The sequence below is a fragment of the Strix uralensis genome, chromosome Z (assembly GCF_047716275.1).
Source record: "Strix uralensis isolate ZFMK-TIS-50842 chromosome Z, bStrUra1, whole genome shotgun sequence".
In the NCBI taxonomy this organism is placed as follows: domain Eukaryota; kingdom Metazoa; phylum Chordata; class Aves; order Strigiformes; family Strigidae; genus Strix; species Strix uralensis.
The window spans coordinates 30,782,123-30,805,334 of NC_134012.1; the positions used below are offsets into that span (position 1 = coordinate 30,782,123).

The 23,212-nt window shown below is 41.2% G+C and overlaps 1 protein-coding gene across 1 annotated transcript; it reads left to right on the plus strand.

Moving 5' to 3' along the window:
* Positions 1-9,449: 9,449 nt before the first annotated feature.
* Positions 9,450-18,891, plus strand: LOC141937705 (monocarboxylate transporter 13-like). Its single transcript, XM_074855767.1, is given in 5 exon segments — positions 9,450-9,651; positions 14,733-14,876; positions 16,018-16,189; positions 16,191-16,822; positions 18,665-18,891. Coding segments are annotated over 5 exon segments (1,377 nt in total).
* The last annotated feature ends 4,321 nt before the right edge of the window (positions 18,892-23,212 follow it).

Here is a 23,212-nt window from a genome sequence, read left to right on the forward strand (position 1 = left end):
GTATTTATGGCAGGCTGACCTTTTACATTTGTGCAGTTTATTTAAATAAGAACTACACTCCAGAGACTTGTTTCCCACATCTTATATATACTACATTAGTAATAAACAGCCAATAGATAGATACATTGTATCTTCTTCAAAAGTAGCCCTGTTCCAATTGAGAAATAGATGAAATTCTCTGGTGGTGAAGGGGGTGAAATAACTTTAAAATCAGTGGAGCTGAAACCATTTACCGCAGCAGAGAACATAGCCACTAATTTCAGTTTTGAGATTATTGAGAAAAAGAGTATAGCCATCCTCTCTTTAAACCATTGCCAGTTGTGTTCTATACAAGCCTAATAGTGAAAGTCAAGACGCGGCTAACTCCGAAATAGTTAAATAATTCTTTATGACTTGATTGGACACAGTTTAAGCATAATATCTTCCTAGTCATGAATCACTGTTTTTCTCTGATGTTCCAGGCAGATTCTCATTTCACTTCACACCAAGTATTTCATGTAGCAGTTTGCCTATGAACATATTTTGTGCTTACTCAAGCACTTAAGGTGGAAGCTAGCCCTTGGACTTAGTGAAAGCTGAGCTGACAAACTAGATCTGAACAGAAGTGACTCTTCTTTCCACCTGGAATAAACTGTTTTCTCCAGTGTAGGAATGGAAATCTGAAAGCTCTCAAGGATTTTCTAAAATGCTTAAATGCTAAACAAGAAATAGTGTAAGTAGTATTTATAGAAGTGCGGTCTACATTTTTTTCTTATTTCTTAAGGAAAGATGAGAGAGGCTTAGATTTAATTTTGAAATGTAAATTGTGGAGAAAAACAATGGATAATTAGGGAGAAGTACTGTACAAAGCTGCAGGTATAGCATAAAGATTCCATATGTTGACAGAAAATTTTGAAAATAATATTTTAGCCTGATCAGCTGAGCAAAAGCTGCTAGGTGATTCATAATAGTTCTATGTAACCCAAACTAAATGATATGACTAAAGATTAAATGTATGTAGTAGGAAGGACTGTAGAAAGTGAACATACAGTGTACTATCAATAAGACCGTTTTGTTTTTCAGCCACAGTCATGACAGGCCATGACAATATTCCTTCGCACACAATCTCCAATAATTTCAGCAAATATAATGTTAAAAAATAACCTGATGGACTGACTGATGAACTGTTCGAGAGATCATTATTTTGTCTATAGACTTGAACCTCCATGAGTAAAAAATAACACAGTACTGGAAAAAAGAAAATTTTTTCATGAATAACAAACTCAGAATAGCAATGAAGTCTTTTCAAATCCCATATTTTACCAAATACAAGAAAAAGCTTTGAGTCTGTTAATCTTTAAATGCTGCTTCTCATCTGACTGCTGACTTACTATCTAATTCCTAAATACTAACATGTCTCATACATTTAAAATGTATACAAAAAACCATACACAAACTGTTGATGGAAGTATTCTCATTTTGATTACATGGCATATCCTTATTTAGGAGTTCCTAGGCTTGGCAGTTTCAAGCAGCTATTCTTCCTCACTCACTAGGCTATCCATTATACCTCTTTTTCTACGTTGCCATATTTTCTAATGGACTGAACAGAAGTTCAGTGCAACTAGCAAAAGAGACTTCAAAACCCTCTGTAGGCCCACAGTGGGCATATGAAGAATTCTTTTGCTTTCCATTGAGTGGCACAGGAAAAGGACAAAAGGCCAAAGTCATAAGCTACTGTGAGGAAAATTCAGATTTGATATTAGGGGAAAAAATCACAATGAGAGTGGTACAGCATGGCACAGGTTGTCTAGAGAGGCTTCATCTGTGCAATCATCAACAAAATCCATTTGGACTTCTGTTTGTGTCCATCTGGTTTACAGCTCTAACAATGTAAGAAATCACAGACTGGTTTGGGTTGGAAGGGACTTTAAGGATCATCTAGTTCCAACCCCTCTGCCATGGACAGGGACACCTTCCACTAGACCAGGTTGCTCAAAGCCCCGTCCAACCTGGCCTTGAACACTGCCAGGGAGGGGGCAGCCACAACTTCTCTGGGCAACCTGTTCCAGTGTCTCACCACCCTCACAGGAAAGAATTTCTTCCTTATATCTAATCTAAATCTACCCTCTTTTCAGTTTAAACCATTAGCCCTCATTCTATCACTACACTCCCTAATAAAGAGTCCCTCCCCATCTTTCCTGTAGGCCTCCTTTAAATACTAGAAGGCTGCTATAAAGTCTCCCCGGAGCCTTCTCCAGGCTGAACAACCCCAAGTCTCTCAGCCTGTCCTCATAAGGGACAGTCTAGTTTATCATGGGCACTGTCATATGCATATCTGTCTGGACAATATAGCTTAGTGCCATTCATCTATGCACATACAATTGCTACACAGTTTATTTTTTTCATAGTGGGGCTCCAGAAGGCAACGCAGACCTACAAAGCTAGGAGGGAAAATAAGCCTGTTAAAGAACCAGACCTACTGATCCAGTTTATATATATCAGGATATAAGAAAATCCAGCATAAAGACATCTTTTAGCTCATGGCCTCCCAGGTTTCTCAGACAGAAGCTGTGCAGCAACATTGCACATAACTCTCTCCAGCATGGGGAGGAAGGAACAAGGGAGACATAAGCAGCATCACTGCTGACAAGTTACTCTGAAACTTTGTCTTAAAGTAAGTCCACATTTGGTTATTGTTCTTCACTGGCACCACCTGCCTTTCCTTGTCTATAAGATGGAGTTTCTAGGCTCACAGCTTCACAGAGTGTGTGCATATACTAATTGTGCTACAATTGCCATGTGAAATTCTCCTCTGGATTAAGCAGCCCCATCTGCCAAGCTTCGTGCCTGGCCACTTTTTTCTGCCTTCTGCATTGTGAAGGCACACAATGAATTTCCCTGAATTGAGGAACTGCCCCAGTGCAATGTTTTGCCCAGCTGGGTCAGTTCACCAGTCTGGTTCACTGCATGATAGCAGGAATGTGAAGAAGGGATGGCAGCAACTTTTTTGTCAGCAGTGAGCACTTTAATACACTTCAAAAAATACCCCATAATTTTTCTTTGCCATGCTTTTGACTTCTCCAGCCCTTCAATACAGTCCTAGAGAATGCTTCCAGCAAAAGAAAATTAGAATGTCACCACACAAACTTGCTGTCTTCCCACTTCAAAAATGCCAAAAAATATGAAGTATATCTGTTTCTTAGTTATGCAAGTCAACTGACCAATCCATATGTTCATACTTCCCCTTAGCACACAAAAACTACACAGATTAATGATTGAGTCATAAGGTAAGCACACAAACATGTAAATAGATTACAAAAAGCAACAAGTTACTGCAACAACCCACTCTCCCTCCCAACTGTTATAATAGCAGGCTATAGCCACCATAAGCTTAGCGCAAGACAAATTGTTAGGAAACACAGAATCAGTTACAATAAACTGGCAGTGAAAGCTGGGAGATAAAAGCTTTACAAGATCCAGCAGTATGTGAGGAATTGTGGGCCTTTAAAAAAACAAATGACACAACTGCTCTGATACAGTGAATGGTTCTGACTGTCCATGTTGCAGGCTTGGGACCTGGAGAACATATTTGAGCTTCCCATCATTTCTGTAGTTGCTGCAGGCCATGTGACCCTCAGCTGTTGCCAACATCTGCCCAACAGCAAAATCATAGAAAAGCCACAAATTAATTTCATATTTGAAAGAACATTGGCAGTAACTGCCCCAGAACACCAGGGAGTTTGAGGTCGGCTGACACTTCTGAACTTTCTGGTTGGCTCAATAGTTGAATTCAATAAAAACTGCGGACAGCAGTCCAAGTCTAGTACAAGTACGTTGCAGATATCTTACAAAATTTGCCTTCTTTCTCTTGTTCCCTCCACCTACCCCTGATTTTGCTTTCTCTGATCTCTAGACAGGACAGAACTCTGTTTTTCTGAGTGTAGGTGGAGCCAAATGACTTTTTGGGAGGGGAGGAGGGGATTCTTATAAAATCTGACAGCTTGCACATCCTGAATGAGACAGATAGGTTTGTTCAGCTAGACTGTGCATACAAGGAGTAATAAATAAAATGACCTGGTGGTTTGCAGCACAACTCAAGAAATTACATACAACTGGAAGGTGAAGGAAGAGCTTCATATCCCATACAAGCATGGATTACCTGAATAAGGTAATTTCTTTATGCTATACTTTATTTTTGTTCCTTCAAACTGGCTGCTCAGAGCATTCAGCCCCTCTTTTGCACCTTGACATGCTTTGTCAGTAGATTGTGTTGTAGGTTATATTCATTAGACTGGCTCTTACTAAAATTATGTCAGTAAGGTCAGAAAGGAGAATTTTATTAAGAGGTCCTCTTGAATCTGCTCTTACTGAAGAGCAGTAACTAGCACAGCTCTATTGTATTTGAAGCTGTGGTGGCAAGAGAGCATCAGCAGAGTCAGACTGAGTGTTAGATGAAGACCAGAAGGTACCAGAATGTGACAAGCATAGTAAGTACCTGTTCCCTGGCTGTGTACAGAGGCACATGTGTGAAGGAATTTTCAGCATACATTACAATTTATTTCTGTGTTTTTTTCCATCTTTGTTCTAATACAACAATTAAAACTATTATATTTGTTAATCTGTTGTCAATTTATTAAAGATCTACTTTGTATTTAGTTTTAGTTGATTTTGCTGAATAGTTCCTACTTCAAGGCAGTCCAGTTAGTGATCCTGTCCCAATATCAGCCTTTGCTGAAAGCAATTTTGCCTTTGTATACATCAAATGTGTTTTCTTCTTTTTCTTTTTTTTTCAATAAGTCCAAATCTAAGGTAAAATAATATGCTTGTACTGGAAACCCAAACCAAGCCATGACTAACAAGTCATAGTTCTTCATCTAACCACGGAAAAACTTAATACTTGGCTTTTTTGTCTTCTTGGAGAACCTGTTTCTGCAAAGTGTTAACAATCACCAGCTCACAGGGAGTCCACCCAGCCTCTAAGATAGAGTGAATGCAGTTATTTGGAGAGCTTTATGTATGACTTTCATGAAAACACAAAGACTAGGATTCATGGCAACAACAGTCTTTTCTTGATTCTACCACCAAGTTGTTCTGCAATGTGCAGTAAATATATTAAACTCATTTGCTCTTCTGTAAAAGGCAAATGAGAACATGGAACAAAAGGTAACCAAGTAATGGAAGTATCAGTCTTCACAAGTTTATATGGCACCCTAAAATGCAAGTAGTCAGACAAGCTTTATATAATTTATTTTTATTATTGTCTGATAAAACTTCTGAATCATTGGCATGAATAAAAGCAGGAATAGGTTGGAGAACTTCCAGAGCATGAATAGAGGAACACCCCCAGTGCCACAGAAAGTGCCTCTGTAGCTATCCAGCAGCAAAGATAAAGGTTGCACTTTTTCCTGCATGTTCCTGGTGGCCAGTTTCTCCATAAGGGGAATGATACTGCTGTCAGAGCTGTCTGCTCTTGCTGACGCACGTGCCAAGCACAGATGACAGCATTGTGGCTTTCCTGATTTAAGTCCTTGTCTCACTGGGCATCCATTCCAGCTGCTGTGGGAAAGCTTGGAGGTAGGAGGCAGTGGGATGCTAGACAGAATGCTAATGCTTCCGGGCATGATTTTGCGTTCTTTGAGGGATCTTGTGTGTGGCCAAGCACAACAGAAAGGGCAGTTTCCCTGCAGGTTTTTCCTCCTTTCTTTTAAAAGGTTAGTTTCAGGGCCAAGAAGGGAAAGTGAAGACATTAAAACCTTACCATTTACCATTACTCAATAGCTAAGAGCAAAAAGAGATCCTGGGTGGTTTTTCAGCTTAGTTTTTTCTCAATTACATGCTTGTAGTAAACTTTCACTTGCAAGTGAAGGAGAGAAGCAAGCAGATCATGGTATCAAAACCAACATGTCCACTCATGGCAACATCTACACTTTCTTCTACTCTGTTCAGGCATTACAGCAATTCCCTACAGTATGTAGCTGTACTGCTTTCAGATCTGTAGGGCTTCTGGGCGATAACTACCTCCTTGATTAAAACATGTAACTGAAACAGTAATTTCATTTTGGAGTTGCATGTAACACTGTGATCATTAAAAGAGACTGGAGGCTGAGTTCTGAGTTGTGACATACAACTGTGGTCAGGAAAAAGACTTCATTTAATGGTCTTGTGAACAGTAGGGCTTGATTTGTACTCCTCCTAGGGCAAAGTTTGCCTAATGAAGGTGAAGGGTGCTGGTGGTGTCAGGAAGTAGTAGATTTTATCATGCCTGTTTTCGTCTGGATGCTACCTGGTAAATAGCAGGATTTCTTCTATCTGTCTTGCAGCAGAAATCATAATCTCTTGCCCAAGCATGTCCATGAAGAGTGCAGTAATATCAGTATCACTCTGCCTAGGCAGGTTTATTTTGCCTGAGTGTTGCACCCTTTTTTATGTTCTTCAGTACCTCAAAACAAATTATGACCATGCCACTTGAGCCCAGCAATATCAGAAGACATGACTAGAGCTTGATCTAGTTCCTGTATTTTCTTATAGTACCTGAGCAGTAATACAAGTATTAACATTTTCAACCTCACAAAATTCATGACCTTTGAAAGTGTTAGCTGCATTTAACAACTAAGAAAACAGAGGCATAGCAAGATCAAACACCTTTCTCAAGGTCAGCCAGAAACTGTGGGAATGAAAACCAGATTTCTTCATATAGACCTCAACCACAAGGCATTCATTCCTCTCTTGTGGTTGACCTTTAAGATCTTCAGGATGTTGTCTGAGACCTTGTGCAACTGATTAATCTGTCTGGCTATGTCTGTCGTGCCGATGTGTCCAATGCCACATTACTCTGAAGTTTGAGCCAGCCACATGGCAGCAAAATGATTTTGCGTCTGTCTTACAAGGCTCTGACAGCTTCTTTCCCCCACCCTGCTGCAGTGTTTTAGGTCCTCCTGAGATCACATATCTCTGTGCAGCAAATCACGAGAATAGTGACTGCTACTTTGTACTGGATCATTTCTAGTGGTATGGATTCCCTCAACCCTCATCTTTCCCAGCTGTGCATGGGGAAGATAAATGTAAGTATAGTACATCTTTGTCTATCTTTAGCTCACATTCTCCCTCTCAGAACAAAACTGATCCTTTCTGGTCTCCTGCATTTTGTAGAACATGCCCACTCAGAAGTTAGTGTCCATGAAGAAACAAGAAGAAAGTAGGAATGTTTCCCTCCCTTGGCCAAATCCTATGTCCTCCATGCACTGTGTGATTACTTCAAGATTTTCACAAAACTTCTAAGGGGAAAAACACTTTTCCAGTTACATGTTTAATAAGATGCGCTTGCCTATTAAGACCCCTTCACAAGGAAGCATGTGTCCCATTTTGGTAACAAATGCTTTGCAGTGCTGGAGCCATGAATCTTTGTAAATGCTCAAATGTTAAGGACACTAAAATTCTTACACAGTGTTCCTTGCAAGTTACTCACACTATAAAAATGGCTATATTGGTTCAGGCCAAAAGGGGATGTTTAAGATTAAGAATAGAATAAGCATAAAGTGATACTTCCCAGTCTCTGACTACTTACAGCTTGGAGACTTCCTGACCCAGGGACCATTTTTAAGCATTTGGTAACCCTCAATAGTTTTGTACAGCACAATGTGTCCAAAGAAGGGCAATGAAACTGGTGCACGGTCTGGAGCACAGGTCGTACAAGGAGCAGCTGAGGGAACTGGGGTTGTTTAGTCTGGAGAAGAGGAGGCTGAGGGGAGACCTCATCGCCATCTACAGCTACCTGAAAGGAGGTTGCAGAGAGCTGGGGATGAGTCTCTTTAACCAAGTAACAAGCGATAGGACAAGAGGGAATGGCCTCAAGTTGCACCAGGGAAGGTTTAAACTGGCTGTTAGGAAGCATTTCTTTCCAGAAGCAGTTGTTAGGCGTTGGAATGGGCTGCCCAGGGCAGTGGTGGAGTTCCCATCCCTGGAGGTGTTTAACAGTCGGGTTGACATAGTGCTGAGGGATATGGTGTAGATGGGAACTGTCAATGTTAGGTTAATGGTTGGACTGGATGATCTTCTGTGATTCTGTGATTTATCTAATGTTTCCACGTAAAGTTTTAGTATCCATAGTATTATGTGTTGGGGACCTCCAAAATTTCACAGTGTATAGGTAGTGTTCAGATGTCCAGTACCATATTTAATACTGTTTCCCTAATACACTCCTCGGATACCAGAGTAACACCCAGTTTCATGCTGAATACCATTTTTGAGATTACACACATCCTGTTTACACAGAGAGGACCTGTTGCCACTGGAATTACTAAGAAATTATTGCCATGGTTCTGAATTAGAGTATTGCTTACAACAACAGCAAGAGTTAGTATTAAGTTTATACATTCCCACTCTTTAGTCAAAGTTGTCACTTCACATGGGATTTTAGAGACAAAGTACAAGCAGAAAAAGCAGGTTTGCAGTATTCCTGGAACTTATGCAGTGGTTAAATAGACAGTATCAAGGTTGAGAGGATCCCATAGTCAATACCTTCAACTTAAATTCTTTTGGTTTTAAATGTAATTTTGGTGTTTGCTAAATAAAAGGTGAAATTTTTCTTTGAGAGGCTGCCATTTCAGGAATGTAAAGTCCACTAGGTTTAGACTTCCAGATAAGTGAAGTAGCTTCCATTTATTTCCATTTACATGGATACCCAGAAGATTGAAACTGAGAGTTTAAGGTTAGGAATCTTTTCTTTTTTTCTACCTCTTACTCTGTCACACTAGTGATACCACTCATAGGAGCAACTTAGCAAATATAATTATGCTTTATCCATACACACAATTATGATGAGATGCTGGTGGGTATGAACAACTAACTGCCTTGATGGCTTTCAAGTTCGTGAAGTTTATTGCAATGCCCAAAGAATGGTAGAAAATATCATATACTGTCAGGCGTTTTATTTCCTAATTGTTTACTATAATGTAATTATAATTTATATAATTTATTAATTATTTAATATATTTAATTATTTAATTATAATTACTATAATGTAATTGGTTTGAAAAGTGGGTGGGGTAAGGTTCTTGAAGTTACTAGAATCGGTGGGATCCTGGGCCTATCTTTGAAAATCTTAGTGTCTGCAGCATCTCTTTTACCATTGTCTCCTTTCCTGTTTTCACATCTGCATGTTTCTTTTTTCTGCTTTCCTTACCTGAACATTTTTCCTTTCTTCATTTTTTTACTTTCTTTGCTTTACTTTCTACTCTGCCCTCTGACTCCTGGAGCATCTGTTTCCCAGGTGATATTTTCAATCAAACCACTGAAATGCATATTGTGTTTTCACGTGGTAATTACTTGTGTAAGCCTGTCCTAGAATCTTTTAATTAATTTCTTTAACACTGGACCTTCTCCTAATTTGCAGATCTGTTAAAAGTCCTCAACACCAGAACTACCACCCCAGCAAAAAAAACTGAGAGAAGATCTGATAATTAGAAAAGATGCAGGCCAAAGACAGCAATCCACCAGATGGTGGCTATGGATGGGTTGTGGTAGTATCAGCCTTCATGGTGATGGGCCTCACTGCTGCTCTCCTCAAGACTTTTGGTCTGTTCTTTGTTGAAATCCAGCAGCACTTTGATGAACTTGCAAGCACCACTTCCTGGATGACATCAGTAACTACTGTCATCTTTCATTTAGGAAGCAGGTAGAAGTGCTCCTCTAGCACTTTATTTTAATGTCTTAACTATTTAAAAAATTCTGAAGATCTTTCTTTAAAAAAGCGGCAAAATGAAAACATGTAAGGACAATACTTCCTTCTTCTGCCTCTACAGAAAATTGGCATTTGCTTCCTGTCATAAAAATCCATGTGTCAGACATGGAATGGAATTGCCTTAAAGAACTTTATGTACCTAGACTTATGATTCAATTGTCCTACAGGCTTTGTATCAAACTCATTGGAAATAATCCTAAGAACTGCAGAGCCTGTTGGATCAAGCTCTTAAATCAGTCTGTGCAAGTTCATTGGTCTCACAGTGACTGTCACTTTTTCAAAGTACTGTCACTTTTTCAAAGTACTTTAAGATGTAAGACTGTGACCCTGCCTAGTAGATAAGCCATCTGCTACCAAAATGGTGACTTTCAGTTCTGCATTCCCCCCACTTCTCCTTTTTGTGTTCCCCAAGATCCCCCTTCCTTCCATATATGGCCAGTTCTGGCTCTCCTTTTTACCTCTTAGAATGATTCCAAGTCATTGATCTAACAGAAAAGTCAACCAAGTTAAAAAGAAAAAAAAATTCAGTTCACTCATAGCATAAGAAAGACAAGACCATGCAAGCAAAGTAAGGGAAGAGAGAGTGAACTATCCCAGTCAAAGGTAATGAACTATGGGATCAGGTCAAATACACCTCTCACCAAACAACGGAGAGAAAAATAGCAAACATAGTGCATTTCACTCTTAACTTAGCTCTTCACAGAATCCTTTGTGCCCTTGTAAATTGCATGATTCTTCCCATTATGGTGAGGATTCCAAACGTGCAGGCACGAACTGTACGGAGTTTGTCAAGTCCACCCTAGTGTTCTCATATAGATACATAGTTGCACTAGGTAAGTATCACAGAATCACAGAATGATCAAGGTTGGAAAAGACCTTGAAGATCATCCAGTCCAACTGTTAACCTAACACTGACAGTTCCCAACTACACCATATCCCTCAGCGCTATGTCAACCCGACTCTTACACACCTCCAGGGATGCCCATTCCAACCCCTAACAACCCCTTCTGGAAAGAAATACTTCCTAACAACCAGTCTAAACCTTCCCTGGCACAGCTTGAGGCCATTCCCTCTTGTCCTATCGCTTGTTACTTGGTTAAAGAGACTCATCCCCAGCTCTCTGCAACCTCCTTTCAGGGAGTTGTAGAGGGCGATGAGGTCTCCCCTCAGCCTCCTCTTCTCCAGACTAAACAACCCCAGTTCCCTCAGCCGCTCCTCGTACATGTGCTCCAGACCCTTCACCAGCTTCGTTGCCCTTCTCTGGACACGCTTGAGTAATTCAATGTCCTTTTTGTAGTGAGGGCCCAAAACTGAACACAGGAATCGAGGTGCGGCCTCACCAGTGCCCAGTACAGGGGTAAGATCCCTTCACTGTTCCTGCTGGCCACGCTAATCCTGATACAAGCCAGGATGCCATTGGCCTTCTTGGCCACCTGGGCAAGCTGCTGGCTCTTGTTCAGCCGGCTGTCAATCAACACCCCCAGGTCCCTCTCTGACTGGCAGCTCTCCAGACACTCCTCCCCAAGCCTGTAGCACTGCTGGGGGTTGTTGTGGCCCAAGTGCAGAATCCGGCATTTGACCTTATTGAAGCTCACCCAGTTGGCCTTAGCCCATCACTCCAGCCTGCCCACATCTCTCTGCAGAGCCTCCCTACCCTCGAGCAGATCAACACTCCCACCCAACTTGGTGTCATCTGCAAACTTACTGAGGGTGCACTCGATCCCCTCGTCTAGATCATCAATAAAGATGTTAAACAGGAGTGGCCCCAAAACCGAGCCCTGGGGGACACCACTCGTGACCAGCTGCCAACTGGATTTAACTCCGTTCACCACAACTCTTTGGGCCCGGCCAGCCAGACAGCAAAGTGTGTGCCCATCAAAGCCACAAGCAGCCCATTTCACCAGGAGAATGCTGTGGGAAACAGTGCCAAAGGCCTTACTAAAGTCAAGGTAGACAACATCCACAGCCTCTCCCTCACCCAATAAGCGGGTCGCCCTGTCATAGAAGGAGATCAGGTTTGTCAGGCAGGACCTGCCTTTCATAAACCCATGCTGACTGGGCCTGATCATCTGGTTGTCCCACACATGTTGTATGATGGCACTCAGGATGATCTGCTCCATCAGTTTCCCAGGAATCCTTATTATGTAAGTATCCTTATATAATAAATCATAATTTTGTGAAGATGCTTCATTGCATAGACACTATATAATTATGCATCCTACTCAGTCCACACCTATCAGTATTATTGCTTGTAATTGCAGTACTTCTAAAGATCATGAGCAACTCATTTTTCTTTGAAAAATGTGTTCAAAAGAACAAAACAGTAATTCAAAGTCGAAGTAAAGAGATAAAGCAAGTCATGGGTTGAAAAGATTTTATCAGTTCCATAAACTGCTCTCCTTGATGCTTGGTTTGCAGTATTGTTTCATTCTGATAGAAAGAATTGAAAAATCAATTAAAAACCTGCTTTTACACCTACGCACAGACTACAGAAATGAATAGATGGGACTCTATCAATTTGGTTTACAGACTTATCACTGACCTATTGTGATACTATTTCGTCATTCAGATGTATGAACTTCATGAGAAAAGAAAAGGCAACATAGGAATATAAAAGAACTCAAAGTCCTGTTTTAAGTTGGGGTGGCTTTTTGTTGGTTTGTTTTTTGGTTTGTTTGTTTGGGATTTTTTTCCTGAGCTTTTTTTTAATATATATTTACATTCTATAGGAATGTATCAAGGATAGAGCATACTAAATAATAATACCAAGTGTAAACCAGCAAAACTGTATATGCCTAGCTAGGTGTGAGGCTGGCCTACTTCAAAGAAGGCAGCTATAATTTTCAGCAGAAATTGTTTTTCATCCTTTGAAATCCTATGAAGATAATCCTCCTTCAGTGAATGCAGCTTGACGACCAAACGTTCCAATGCCCTTCTGTATAGCAGTTCATAATGTCTTAAGTCACAAGGTAATTTTCTTTACCTTCTCTTGCCTTTGCTTCATTTATAGGGACCAGAAGACTTTCTGCCAAAGATCATCTGAGCTTCCATTTTTTTGAACATCTTTCCTGGCCTGCCTTAGTCTTTCTTAATATGTTCCTCTGGGAAACCTTCAGTGTCACTTGGCTCAGTGTGCAGGGTGATCAGTGAATTATTAATTTTTCCGATTTGGATCCTTTCAACAGCAGCTCTTGTGTGGAAGGAGAGCACATACTTCTACGTTTGGGGTTTACACCTGCAATTTATCACAGCAAGGATTCTCCCCATCACACACATAGGCCTTCTCCTGGTACAGATGTACATCTCCCATTACCTTTCTCTTTGCACTGTGATTATCATCCCTTTCCGTTTTTTGTAAATTTTCTGTGTATTGCCCTTTATCCTTCCAGACTCTCAACCCTAGCTATCTTCTCCATTTTCAGTTCAGTGGCTAGCTTATTTCTTCCTCCTGCTATGTTCAATTTCTGCCTATTTCTTCTCCTCATTCTCTATTAAAAAAATTTCTTTTTGGTAGTATTTCTCCTCCAGCTGCAGATCTTTCTCTTGTCTTTAAGCACTTCCATGGATCTCTCTTGGTATCCTGAGTCTACTTTTGTCTTCTTTTGTTCATCATATATGTATGGTTGTCCAACTGTATATGCTTTATCTTGTCTCATCCCTTCCACTACATTTTACGGACTGTAACTGACTTCCACTATCATTTTTACATGCTTATCAAATCATTGTATTTTTGCTGTAAATGCTGATGAGACATTTGGGTTTTGTATAACTTGTCAGCTACTTGCTGTCAGACAATGTACGTTCTGCAGATTTTGCAACCATGCATATCTCTCTGCCAGGTTTATTTCACTTGTCCTAGCTACCAAATTCTCTTTGTTCTTATCTTACTTAACACAGCTGAACACACTACAAACTACTATAAAACCTCCCTTTCTCATTCCTCTCTCTTCATTGACTCCCCGCTTCTTTCCATTTATAAGCATGGTCCTTGTTAACCGAATTTAATTTTATAGCTGAACTCCAATTTCCAGAATATAAATAAATTTGTAGGGAGTTGACTCCCCGTTCGCACTACGAAACTCCACCGAGAACTTGTGGTGTCAGGTGTTACTTGAGTTCCCTCTAGTGGCCATGGTTATTTTTAAAAAATGCTACGATTGGGGTTTGAAACTATCCGTATAGAAGAGAGAGTGCCTTTCCGTGATAGGTATGGCCTTGATCTTAACGCTGTGATGCCGACGGAAAAAAAGCCAGGCAGTGTAACTCATCCTTAACTAGGCAAAAATATCCTTAACATTTCAGGTGCTTCCAGACAGTGACTAGAGACCAGTGCTTTCATTTTTGGAATTGCTGCATCAAGTCAGATCTGTACCTGGTGCAACTTTGCCCTCATGTGTTGAAGAGTTCCTGCAATCTGCTGAAATAAAAATTTAAGAAGTGATCCCCAAATTTCCTGGAAAAATATTACCTCAAAATAAACCTCAATTTTTGGTCCTTTATAAAACATTTGCAATGCCATGAACAGATGATTTTGCAAAGCTCTAGAAGATAAAGATTAGTTTTCTCCAGAAAGTTTTCATGACAGCCATATCAATAATACAGTCTCAATAATACTAATTTTTATAGATTAACCTAGAGATTCTATGGCTGGGCTTTCACTTTCTGCTAAAACGCTACATGAATTTCTGTCATGTCACTAGTTGAATCTGTACATGAAACAGCAGAACTGCTCTGCAAGAAAGGCACTGAAATGCTCTTTCCTTTTAAAAAAGTCCACATATTTTGAATATATTTTAAAATCTGTGCCTCAGGGACAGTCATTTCCCTATCAGCAAGGATCCAATTTTAAGATCTTGATTGACAACTCTGCCCAGCAGAATTCAGGCTGTTTGAGACAAGCATTGTCTCAAGGGTATTTCTCCTCCAAATGCTTTATTTGATTATTCGGTCCTGACGACCAGCTTAATGTTCCTAATGTATTTACCTTTCTCCTATTTTGCTGTTGATCCAGCCCCTGTTGCCAGCCCACTATGTGTAGGATACACTCACCGGGCAGTTGTGATCACTGGAGGACTCCTGGCTTTTTCAGGAGTGGCACTGGGATTTATTGGACTCAACGTGGTCTGGATGTATGCAACAACTGGCTTCCTATAGGGTATGACTTTATGGCTTTACGGATTTCTTTCACCAGCAACTCAGAGCCCTTATCTGAGGGTGCTAATCATAGGAGTTTTAAAATCTGATTTCTATTTTGATTTTATGAGCAACTAGAACGAGAAACCATCTTTAAAAGTAATTTCTCTCATGTCCCACTCTAGAAGTAACGATTTCTGCTAGAAACCTGCAACAACAAAGAAGATGAATAATTAGATGCTAGTAATTTTCACCTGCAAATTATGTGGAACCAGAAAATGAAAAGAGTTTTTTTTTTCACTTAGAGCCAAGAGCTCTGTGAAGGTTTTAAGAACCTAAAGTGTGCTGAAGTACAAGGACATAGAGATCCCAAATTTTGTACTTTCTATCAAATAAACTTACATTTTGAACACAGGCCCAGGCTTTCAGCTGATTCCAACCCTCTCCTTTACTCCAGGTGAAAAAAACAGGCCAAAAAGTTGTCTCCAACAGCTAGAAGATTTTCCTGGAACAGGAAGCAACGCTGGCAGGGAATAAAATAAACCATTCCCAGTTCCATGCTGGATGCCTGAGAAAATGTCTGGAATTTGAGCCCTTTGGCAGTCCTGGTCTGCCAAATAGTTTCTAGGGAGCCATTAAAATCACTGTAAGTTAGAGCAGGTTTGAAGCCTGCTCAAAGCAGTCAGGCAAGAAAATGAAGAGCAAATAGAGGTAATACACCAGCTTCCTTCACATTCCCCCTCACTTTCTATCCTAAACACAGCTCAGCCTAACCTCAGGATCTGATCTAGTACAGCCTTAATTAGGGCAGCATGGGCACTCTGAGATCTGTCTGTCTAGTTTCAACCACATGGCCATGTGATTTCTCACCCAGTGGCAAACTTGTCAAATCAACTTTTTTCTTTCACAGTGAGAATATAATAATGTATACTTCATACTCCTGCTTTTTTGTTTGAACATCCAACTTATTCATACAGAACATACACCACAAATATACCTTATACATAGTACAGCTGAGCTCATGCTTCTGCTAGGAACAAAATTGTTTTTCTTTTACCAGTTTTTAACTTTGCAAATGAAGGAGCACTGACTGCTTTACTTTCCACCTTTACAAAATACCTCAAGAGTGTCTAACTGGTGCTATTTTTATTGGTGTTTTTCAGGACCTGGGATTTCCTTTTCATGGACACCAGCCATTAGCATTGTTAACCATTATTTCTCCAAGAAAAGAGCTTTGTCCAATGCTATTGTCAGTGCTGGAGAATGTGCCTTTGCATTCATATTTGGGCCATTTTTCCAGTGGTTGATTAGTCAGTATGGATGGAAAGGTGCACTCGATCATAGGTGGCATCCAACTCAATATTTGTGTCTGTGGAGTACTGACGCGACCCCTGGCAAGCAGCTGCCTCCTTGAGGCTAGCCATTCTGAAACTGAGACACTACCTGGCAATGGTGCATCTAGGATAGACAAAGAAGGTAAGTCTCCCGTCATACACAAAACCTTCAGCTGGATGCTTGTGAGACAACCAGAGTTTGTACTTTATGCCATTTTTGGCATATTAGCTGCTCGGAGTTTTTTTGTTCCTCCATTATTTCTAGTTCCACTTACCTACAGCCTGGGAATAGATGAATCGTGGACTGCATCCCTCCTACCCATTTTGGCCGTGGTGGACTTTGCAGGCAGACAGCTGTGTGACTGGTATGACAATCTCCACATGACCAAAAGTGTTCATTTGCTGACAATGACAATTACACTGATCAGTACTTCCCTGATGCTGTTGCCACTGGCTGACAATTACCTGTCCTTGGCAATATTCACTGGCTTCTATGGATTCTTCTTTGGTACAAGAGTCACCGTTCACATTACAGTGCTAGCAGATGTTGTAGGCATGTCAGATTTTGACAGTGCTCTACGGTTTTTCATGCTAGTTTGAAGCACTGGAGGTTTTGTTGGGCCTCCTCTTGCTGGTAAGTTAAGATGATACTCTGCCAAATATGGTTTACAAGAAGAAAGGGGAATGGTAACCCAAACTGAAAAAATCTGGGTCTGGACCCAAATGTCTCCCTTTTTTTAGCTCAGGATTGTCTGGACCAAGAAGTATATAAAAACAAAGAGTCCGTTTAATTCCTTTCCAAAATATCTTGCTCCCTCTCTTTTCTGTGGTTTTAGAGATACGTGTTCAACATAAAGCAGGGAAGAATGGCAGGGTTTGCATGGTGGTGTTCCTGCTTCCTGAATCCCACACAATCCCACTTGATGGACTCCCACTGTCTTGCTATGAAAGTGCATGTTTGGGACAAGCAGAAGATCCATACTTTCAGACAAGAAACTGAAATTTGAGACTTAGTGATGTTGCATAAATGCTGGTATTGTTGGGCGGGTTTCTACAGAAGGTCAAATTGAACAGCTTGAAACATTAGGGTGTGTGAACCTCAAGGAAATATTCACAGAGATGCCTGCTGTTTTCAGACAGCATTTGAGCTAACCAATATAATAAATGGGGGAGGCAGCACATAAAAACAGTGGGAAGAGAAAGCAGACAATGAGACAGCACAGGGATTTATGGGCTGGCAATGAGACAAAGTCATCTTGGAAAAATGCAAGACAAACAAGCTGCAAGCTGTAGGGACTTTACCAAGTGATATGGCAGAAAAATGACCAATGTGACTTGTAAAATGTGAATCTGAGTCATCATCCAAAGACCACTGCTCACACATTACAGTGACTTTTGTGGTAATGACACCACTAATAGGCTGCAAATGGGTCAGACTGAATACTGGAACATTTTAATTCACTTTTGAAAATATAGGAACCAGGAAGATTTATAGAGAATTTGAGACAGAATAATATCAAAAGTATGTTGGGAAGATCTGAATAAAATACAAAGATAACAAGACATTTATATAACAAGACATTTATATAGTGGTTGCTCACTAGTACTGTTTACTCAGGGATCAATGTGACCCCTTTTTATATATATAGTAGGCTAAAAAGAAGGTATAGAAGAGGAGTGCTTCTTGAGCACTACTCTCTTAGTTTAAGAGTAAAATCTAAAAGATTTGGATTCAGAGTTCCTTTGCTTAGCAGGACTGATGTTAGATTGGAACAAGGGCTAGGGAGTACACTGAATGTGGACAAACATTCTAGTGGGAGACCAAGCAAGCAGCCTTCATCAGCCCACAAATGAACCTGCCATTGTACCCACAGGGCAGCCGATACTAACACATCTACTGCTGCAGTACTGCTAGTATACTACTGTTTTTTTGGTATGGTACACAACAACATTAGGTATTTTGGTTGACTTAAAGCAACCTAAAACCCGGTCTTTTTGTTAACATCTGTGACTCTGTAAAACAATGAACAGGAAAGCCCATAACCCTGCAGGCAACCTCTCCAACTTTGTCTCCAGCAGAGGCCTCTCCTTACCTTCTTTAAACTCTCTTGTGCTGTAGTTATGGTCCAAATTACAGCAGCTGATGACAGCTACACCACAGAGCATGAGGCTACTCACATACAAAGCTGCATGATTTGGGGTTTTTTTCTGACATTACCTTCATCGTCTGACATGTTTTAGGTTGGAAAGTGCTTCAAACTGTATAGCATATTGTTTTACTAGCAATTCACATACGCAAAGTAAACGAGACGTGAATTGTGTTCCAAATTTTAAAATGCTGTAATAGGGTGATGTTCCATGCATTCATTGATGTAGAGAGCTGCAAGACAGGTATGTAGCTAGCATACTCCCTTTGTGAGAGGATATGTTCACACTGCTGACCTAATTCACATTACTGTCATTAGTTTCTCTCCAGATCTGATCGTGGACATGGCTGGAGATTACAGAGCAGGCTTCTACGTGGCAGGAGCCACTCTTGTCCTATCAGCTGGATTTTTAGCCACTTTAGATCAGCTCCAACAGAGAAAAGAAAGAGGAAGCCAGACTAACACCAAAGCAGAAAAGTCAACATTACCCTACGTTTCCTTCCATCTCCTGAAACTTCAGAACAGAAGGTACTGAGAACATGATATAGTGGTGTGACTACACTGGACATCTTACAGCATTTCAGGACACATGGAAGTGTTTTATTTTCTCCAGACTCAGTATTAGTAGGATTTATAAAATGATGGAAGTTTTGGATAGGAATATTTGAAACTGAGGAAGAAAGTCATTAGTTTACAAGCAAACCACACTAGTAACCATTATGTTATTTTCATGTTGAAGTTGCATTTTGACTATACAAGTCTTCAAGATACTCCTACAGGGTTGTGATAAGCAAACTAGAGAAACTACGGTCTAAATGAAATTACCATGAAGCATGTATGCAGCAGATAGAAACCCTCCCCCCTGGGGAGGGGGGACTGCAGCCATCACTATCAAATAGATAGGAGTAGGCATCAGCTCACAGCTTGGTGAAGTAGTGTTCAGTATTTTCAGTAAACAAGTTGGATATGAAAGCAAGAGTACTTGAGTTTTGAGAGTTTTGAGCAAATGGGTTTGCAGGTACTCTACAGAGTAGGGCTGGAATCTGATAAATAAATAACCCTAATAAATGGGGAACGTTACATGAATAATAGAACTCAGTATAGAGAAATGCAGTCATAAATATCAGAAGTAAAAAGCAAGATATACACACATAAAATGGAGAAGGATTGATGAATAACAGAGGAAGATCTAAGGCTACAGTGGACTTCAAACTGAGTAAGAATCCCAAATGGAACACTGTATTAAAACCAGTGTCGTTCTGTGCTATGGTAAGATAGAAGACATAATGATGCTTGCAAGGCTTTAACTGGAAGAGGTACCTAAGTTGTAAAGAATTAAGTGGAACAAGAATAAGAAAGGTTAAGAAAACACAGCCTAAAAAAAAAAAAAAGAGTAAGAAATAAAGTTTGTCCACTTTAGAAGACAAAAGGTTGTACAGAGCATGAGAACAGCCTTCAAATCCATAAATTGAGATAAAAAAGACACAATTAATTCCTTTCCTTGTTAAGGCAATTAATAACCGATGTAATTTGCAGCAAGGCAGAGTTGGGGAAAAAACTTCATTGTAGCTTGTTAAGCATAGAAACAGATTACAGTGATAATATGAAGACACAGAGCTATCAGAGAATAGATAAGACATGAGAGAAAAATCTAAATTTATTCAGTTGCACTTCAGAACAGTTGGATGGACTAGATGACTTCTAAGATCCTCTTTAGACCCACATTTCAACTATCCTGAGGCTCTTTGAACAAATGTTTGATTTATAAAAAGAGTCCATACCCCAGTCACTTTTTTTTTGCCATTTTATTTTATCAGGGGGAAGAGAGAACATAAAAGATGGGAGGAAGGGCTGGATCACATTTAAAAGAAACAGTTAAAGGAAAAACATAACACTTAAAAACTTTCAACTTATTACAATCATCATAGCTGCCCTAGTTATGAACTTCAGAAATTTTTATCATTGAAACACTCTATCTGTTAGGCAAGTTTAACATAAATCACTCATCTAAAATAATTATTTCTTGTCTCATAAAAACAAGAATTATTTCAAAAATTTAATTTAACTTACAGGAAATCAGCTGAACCACTAATAAATCAACTATCTGTGAGGTGCTTGGTTGCAGAACATACATTGGAAGGAACACAACTGCATGAGCAAAGTCTTGTAGCAAGGCCCTGAAATTTCTGACAAAACATTTTTCAATCATGTCAGTTGAAAAACTTAGATTTCTCTAGAAAGTATTATTCTTCAGTTTTCTGCAGTGTTCCAATATTTAAAATAACTCTTCATTTTACAAAATGAAAGATAAGGGAAATTCTGGAGGTGGGCGGGAGTGGAAAGATGTTTAATAGATGCAGTTTTCACCTTTGACTATCTGTTCAATTCTATATTTATTTACAAGCCCTGTCGCAAATGTCTGTATTTTGATATGTCCTGACATCTGACACAGGCAATAAAGAAGGCTAGTGGCATCCTGGGCCATATGAACAGGGGCACAGGGATCAAGGGAGGTGATTATTCCCCTCTGCTCTGCAGTTGTGCATCCATTTTGAGGCATCAAGTATAGGAAAGAAGTTGGTAAACATGACTGAGTTCAGCAGAGGATCACTGAGAGGCTGCAGGACTGGGACTGTTTCAGCCAGGAGGAGAGACAGATTCGGGGGCACCTGGCAGCATCCCTGGCAGTGATGGGAGGGATGCAGGAGACACAGCTGGGCTTGTCACAGCAGCACATGGCAGAAGTGTAAGAGGCAGCGGCACAAGCTGAAACACAAGAGGCTTGGGCTGGATCCACAAGGACAGCCCAGCAGTGGAGCTGGGGCCGAGAGATGTTGGGCCATCTCTGTCCTTAGCGGTTTCATGCCCCGGCTGGGTGAAGCCCTGAGCAGCCTGGTTTGAGCCCAGAACTCTCTCTGCTCTGGGCAGGGGCTGAGCCTGGATACCTCCCCACGTTCCCCCCAGTCTGAACAGGATCCTGTGTCCCTGTGAAGGGAGAAATGAAAAGATGTTCTTTTGTTTTTTTTGCTAAATGCACTGATTAGTATTAGTCACCTGGGCACTCTGTCAGCTAATGATTATGTATCTGTTTAATAGCACACAAAAAGTACTGAGTGTTTGCATTAATTTTGGGACTGCTTTTACTTCAGCTGTAGCAGCAACATTCCAAGTTTCACTGGACTATTACTGCAGGGATTACTTGCAAAGGGCTGTTTTGTTCTGAGATGCTAATGATGTAGTCAGTGTTGCCTATATTCACTTTCTTCAGACAAAGAGTTTCTGAGATGGCCTCAGAGACCTAAATCAGCAGCTTACCTGCAAGGAGTTTCTCACACCAAATCAGTTAGCCACTCACTAGTGGAAACAGGACTGTCAGGCTTTGGAAAACACTGTCATTCTCTTGAATCCAGGCATGGCCTCCTGAAATTACATGCAAGGAATGCAAGGAATGTCATAACTCTGCCTCACCTTCACAGTGGCCGACTGCATCCAAAAGGTTTTCACCATGGTTGGTCATCCTGCATCTAATGGAGAAAGTCCTACAAATCTGAACAATCCCCTGGGCCCCTGGGCTCACACCCCCCAGTCAACCACGGACAAATTAGCACCAAAGAACAACACTGCCAGAAAGCTATCCAATCTTTTTTCTTTGGAAAAACAGGGTGCAGGAACACAAGCATCACTGCATTTGTGGCATCCTCTCGGCATAGCTACTACAGGATTAAGACTATCTCTCCTTCTTTATTGTACATTTGTGCTGGGTTTGTGTGGCAGGGTTTTTGATAGTGAGGGAGGGGGATACAGCGATGGTCCCCTGTGAGAAGCTTCTTGAAATCTCCCCTGGCTCCCAGTCATACCCACCTCTGGCCAAGGCCGAGCCAATTAGTGATGGTGGCTGCACCTCTGCGATAATGTACTTAAGGAGGGAAACCTGAGAGGGGGTTGGGGAGGACTTGTAACGAGGAGTTGCGAGAAGGACACCTTTGCGAACACCAAGGTCAGTGGAAGGAAGGAGGAGAAGGGGAGAAGGTGTGACAGTGCAGAGACGCCTGTGTATCCTGTGATGAGATGACAGGGCCATCCCTGGCCACTCATGGGTGTCACCAGAGGAGCAGATTCGCCTGTGGCCTGCGGAGGACCCCGGGACTCTGTGGGACGAAGCGGACCCTGCTGTTGTATTTTGGCGCTGAGAGGACTGCAACACGTGGAGGTTACCCATGCCGGAGCATCCCGTGGGGAGGACTCATGATGGAGAAAGTCTGTGGAGGACTGTCTCCCATGAGAGGGACGCTATGTGGAGCAGGGGGAAGAACGCAGAAGAGTGCTTCCCCTGCCCTCCCCTTGCAGGAAGAAGCGTCGAACTGACTTGCACCCCCCATCCCCTGCCCCTGCGCTGCTGGGGGAGGAGGAAGTGGAGATACCGGGAACAAAACTGGGCCCAGGAAGAAGGGAGGGATGGGGGGAGGTGTTTTTAAGGTATGGTAACGCTTCTCACTGTCCCATTCTGTCTGTTGGTAGTGGTTTGAATTAAAGTGATATCTTTTTTCTCTCCCCTAATGAGCCTGTCTTTTGCCTGTGACCATAATGGGTGAGTGACCCCTCTCTGTCCTCCTCCATTCCTGAGCCTTTTGATTCATTCTTCTCCTTCCCAGCGCTGCGGGGGGGAAGGGGTGAGTGAATGGCTGTGTGGCACTCAGTTGCCTCTGGGCTCTGACCAGGACAGAGAATTAAAGAGGAAAATGGAGAAACAGACCAGAGAGATGTGGCTGTTAGTGAGTGGGGAGCAACGTTGTTTCAGAGGCCCTCTCAAAGCAGCCAGATGATTCTGCCTTTTGCAGGCTGAGGCCTTCCTCAGGCTTTCAGCTTTCTCTACACCA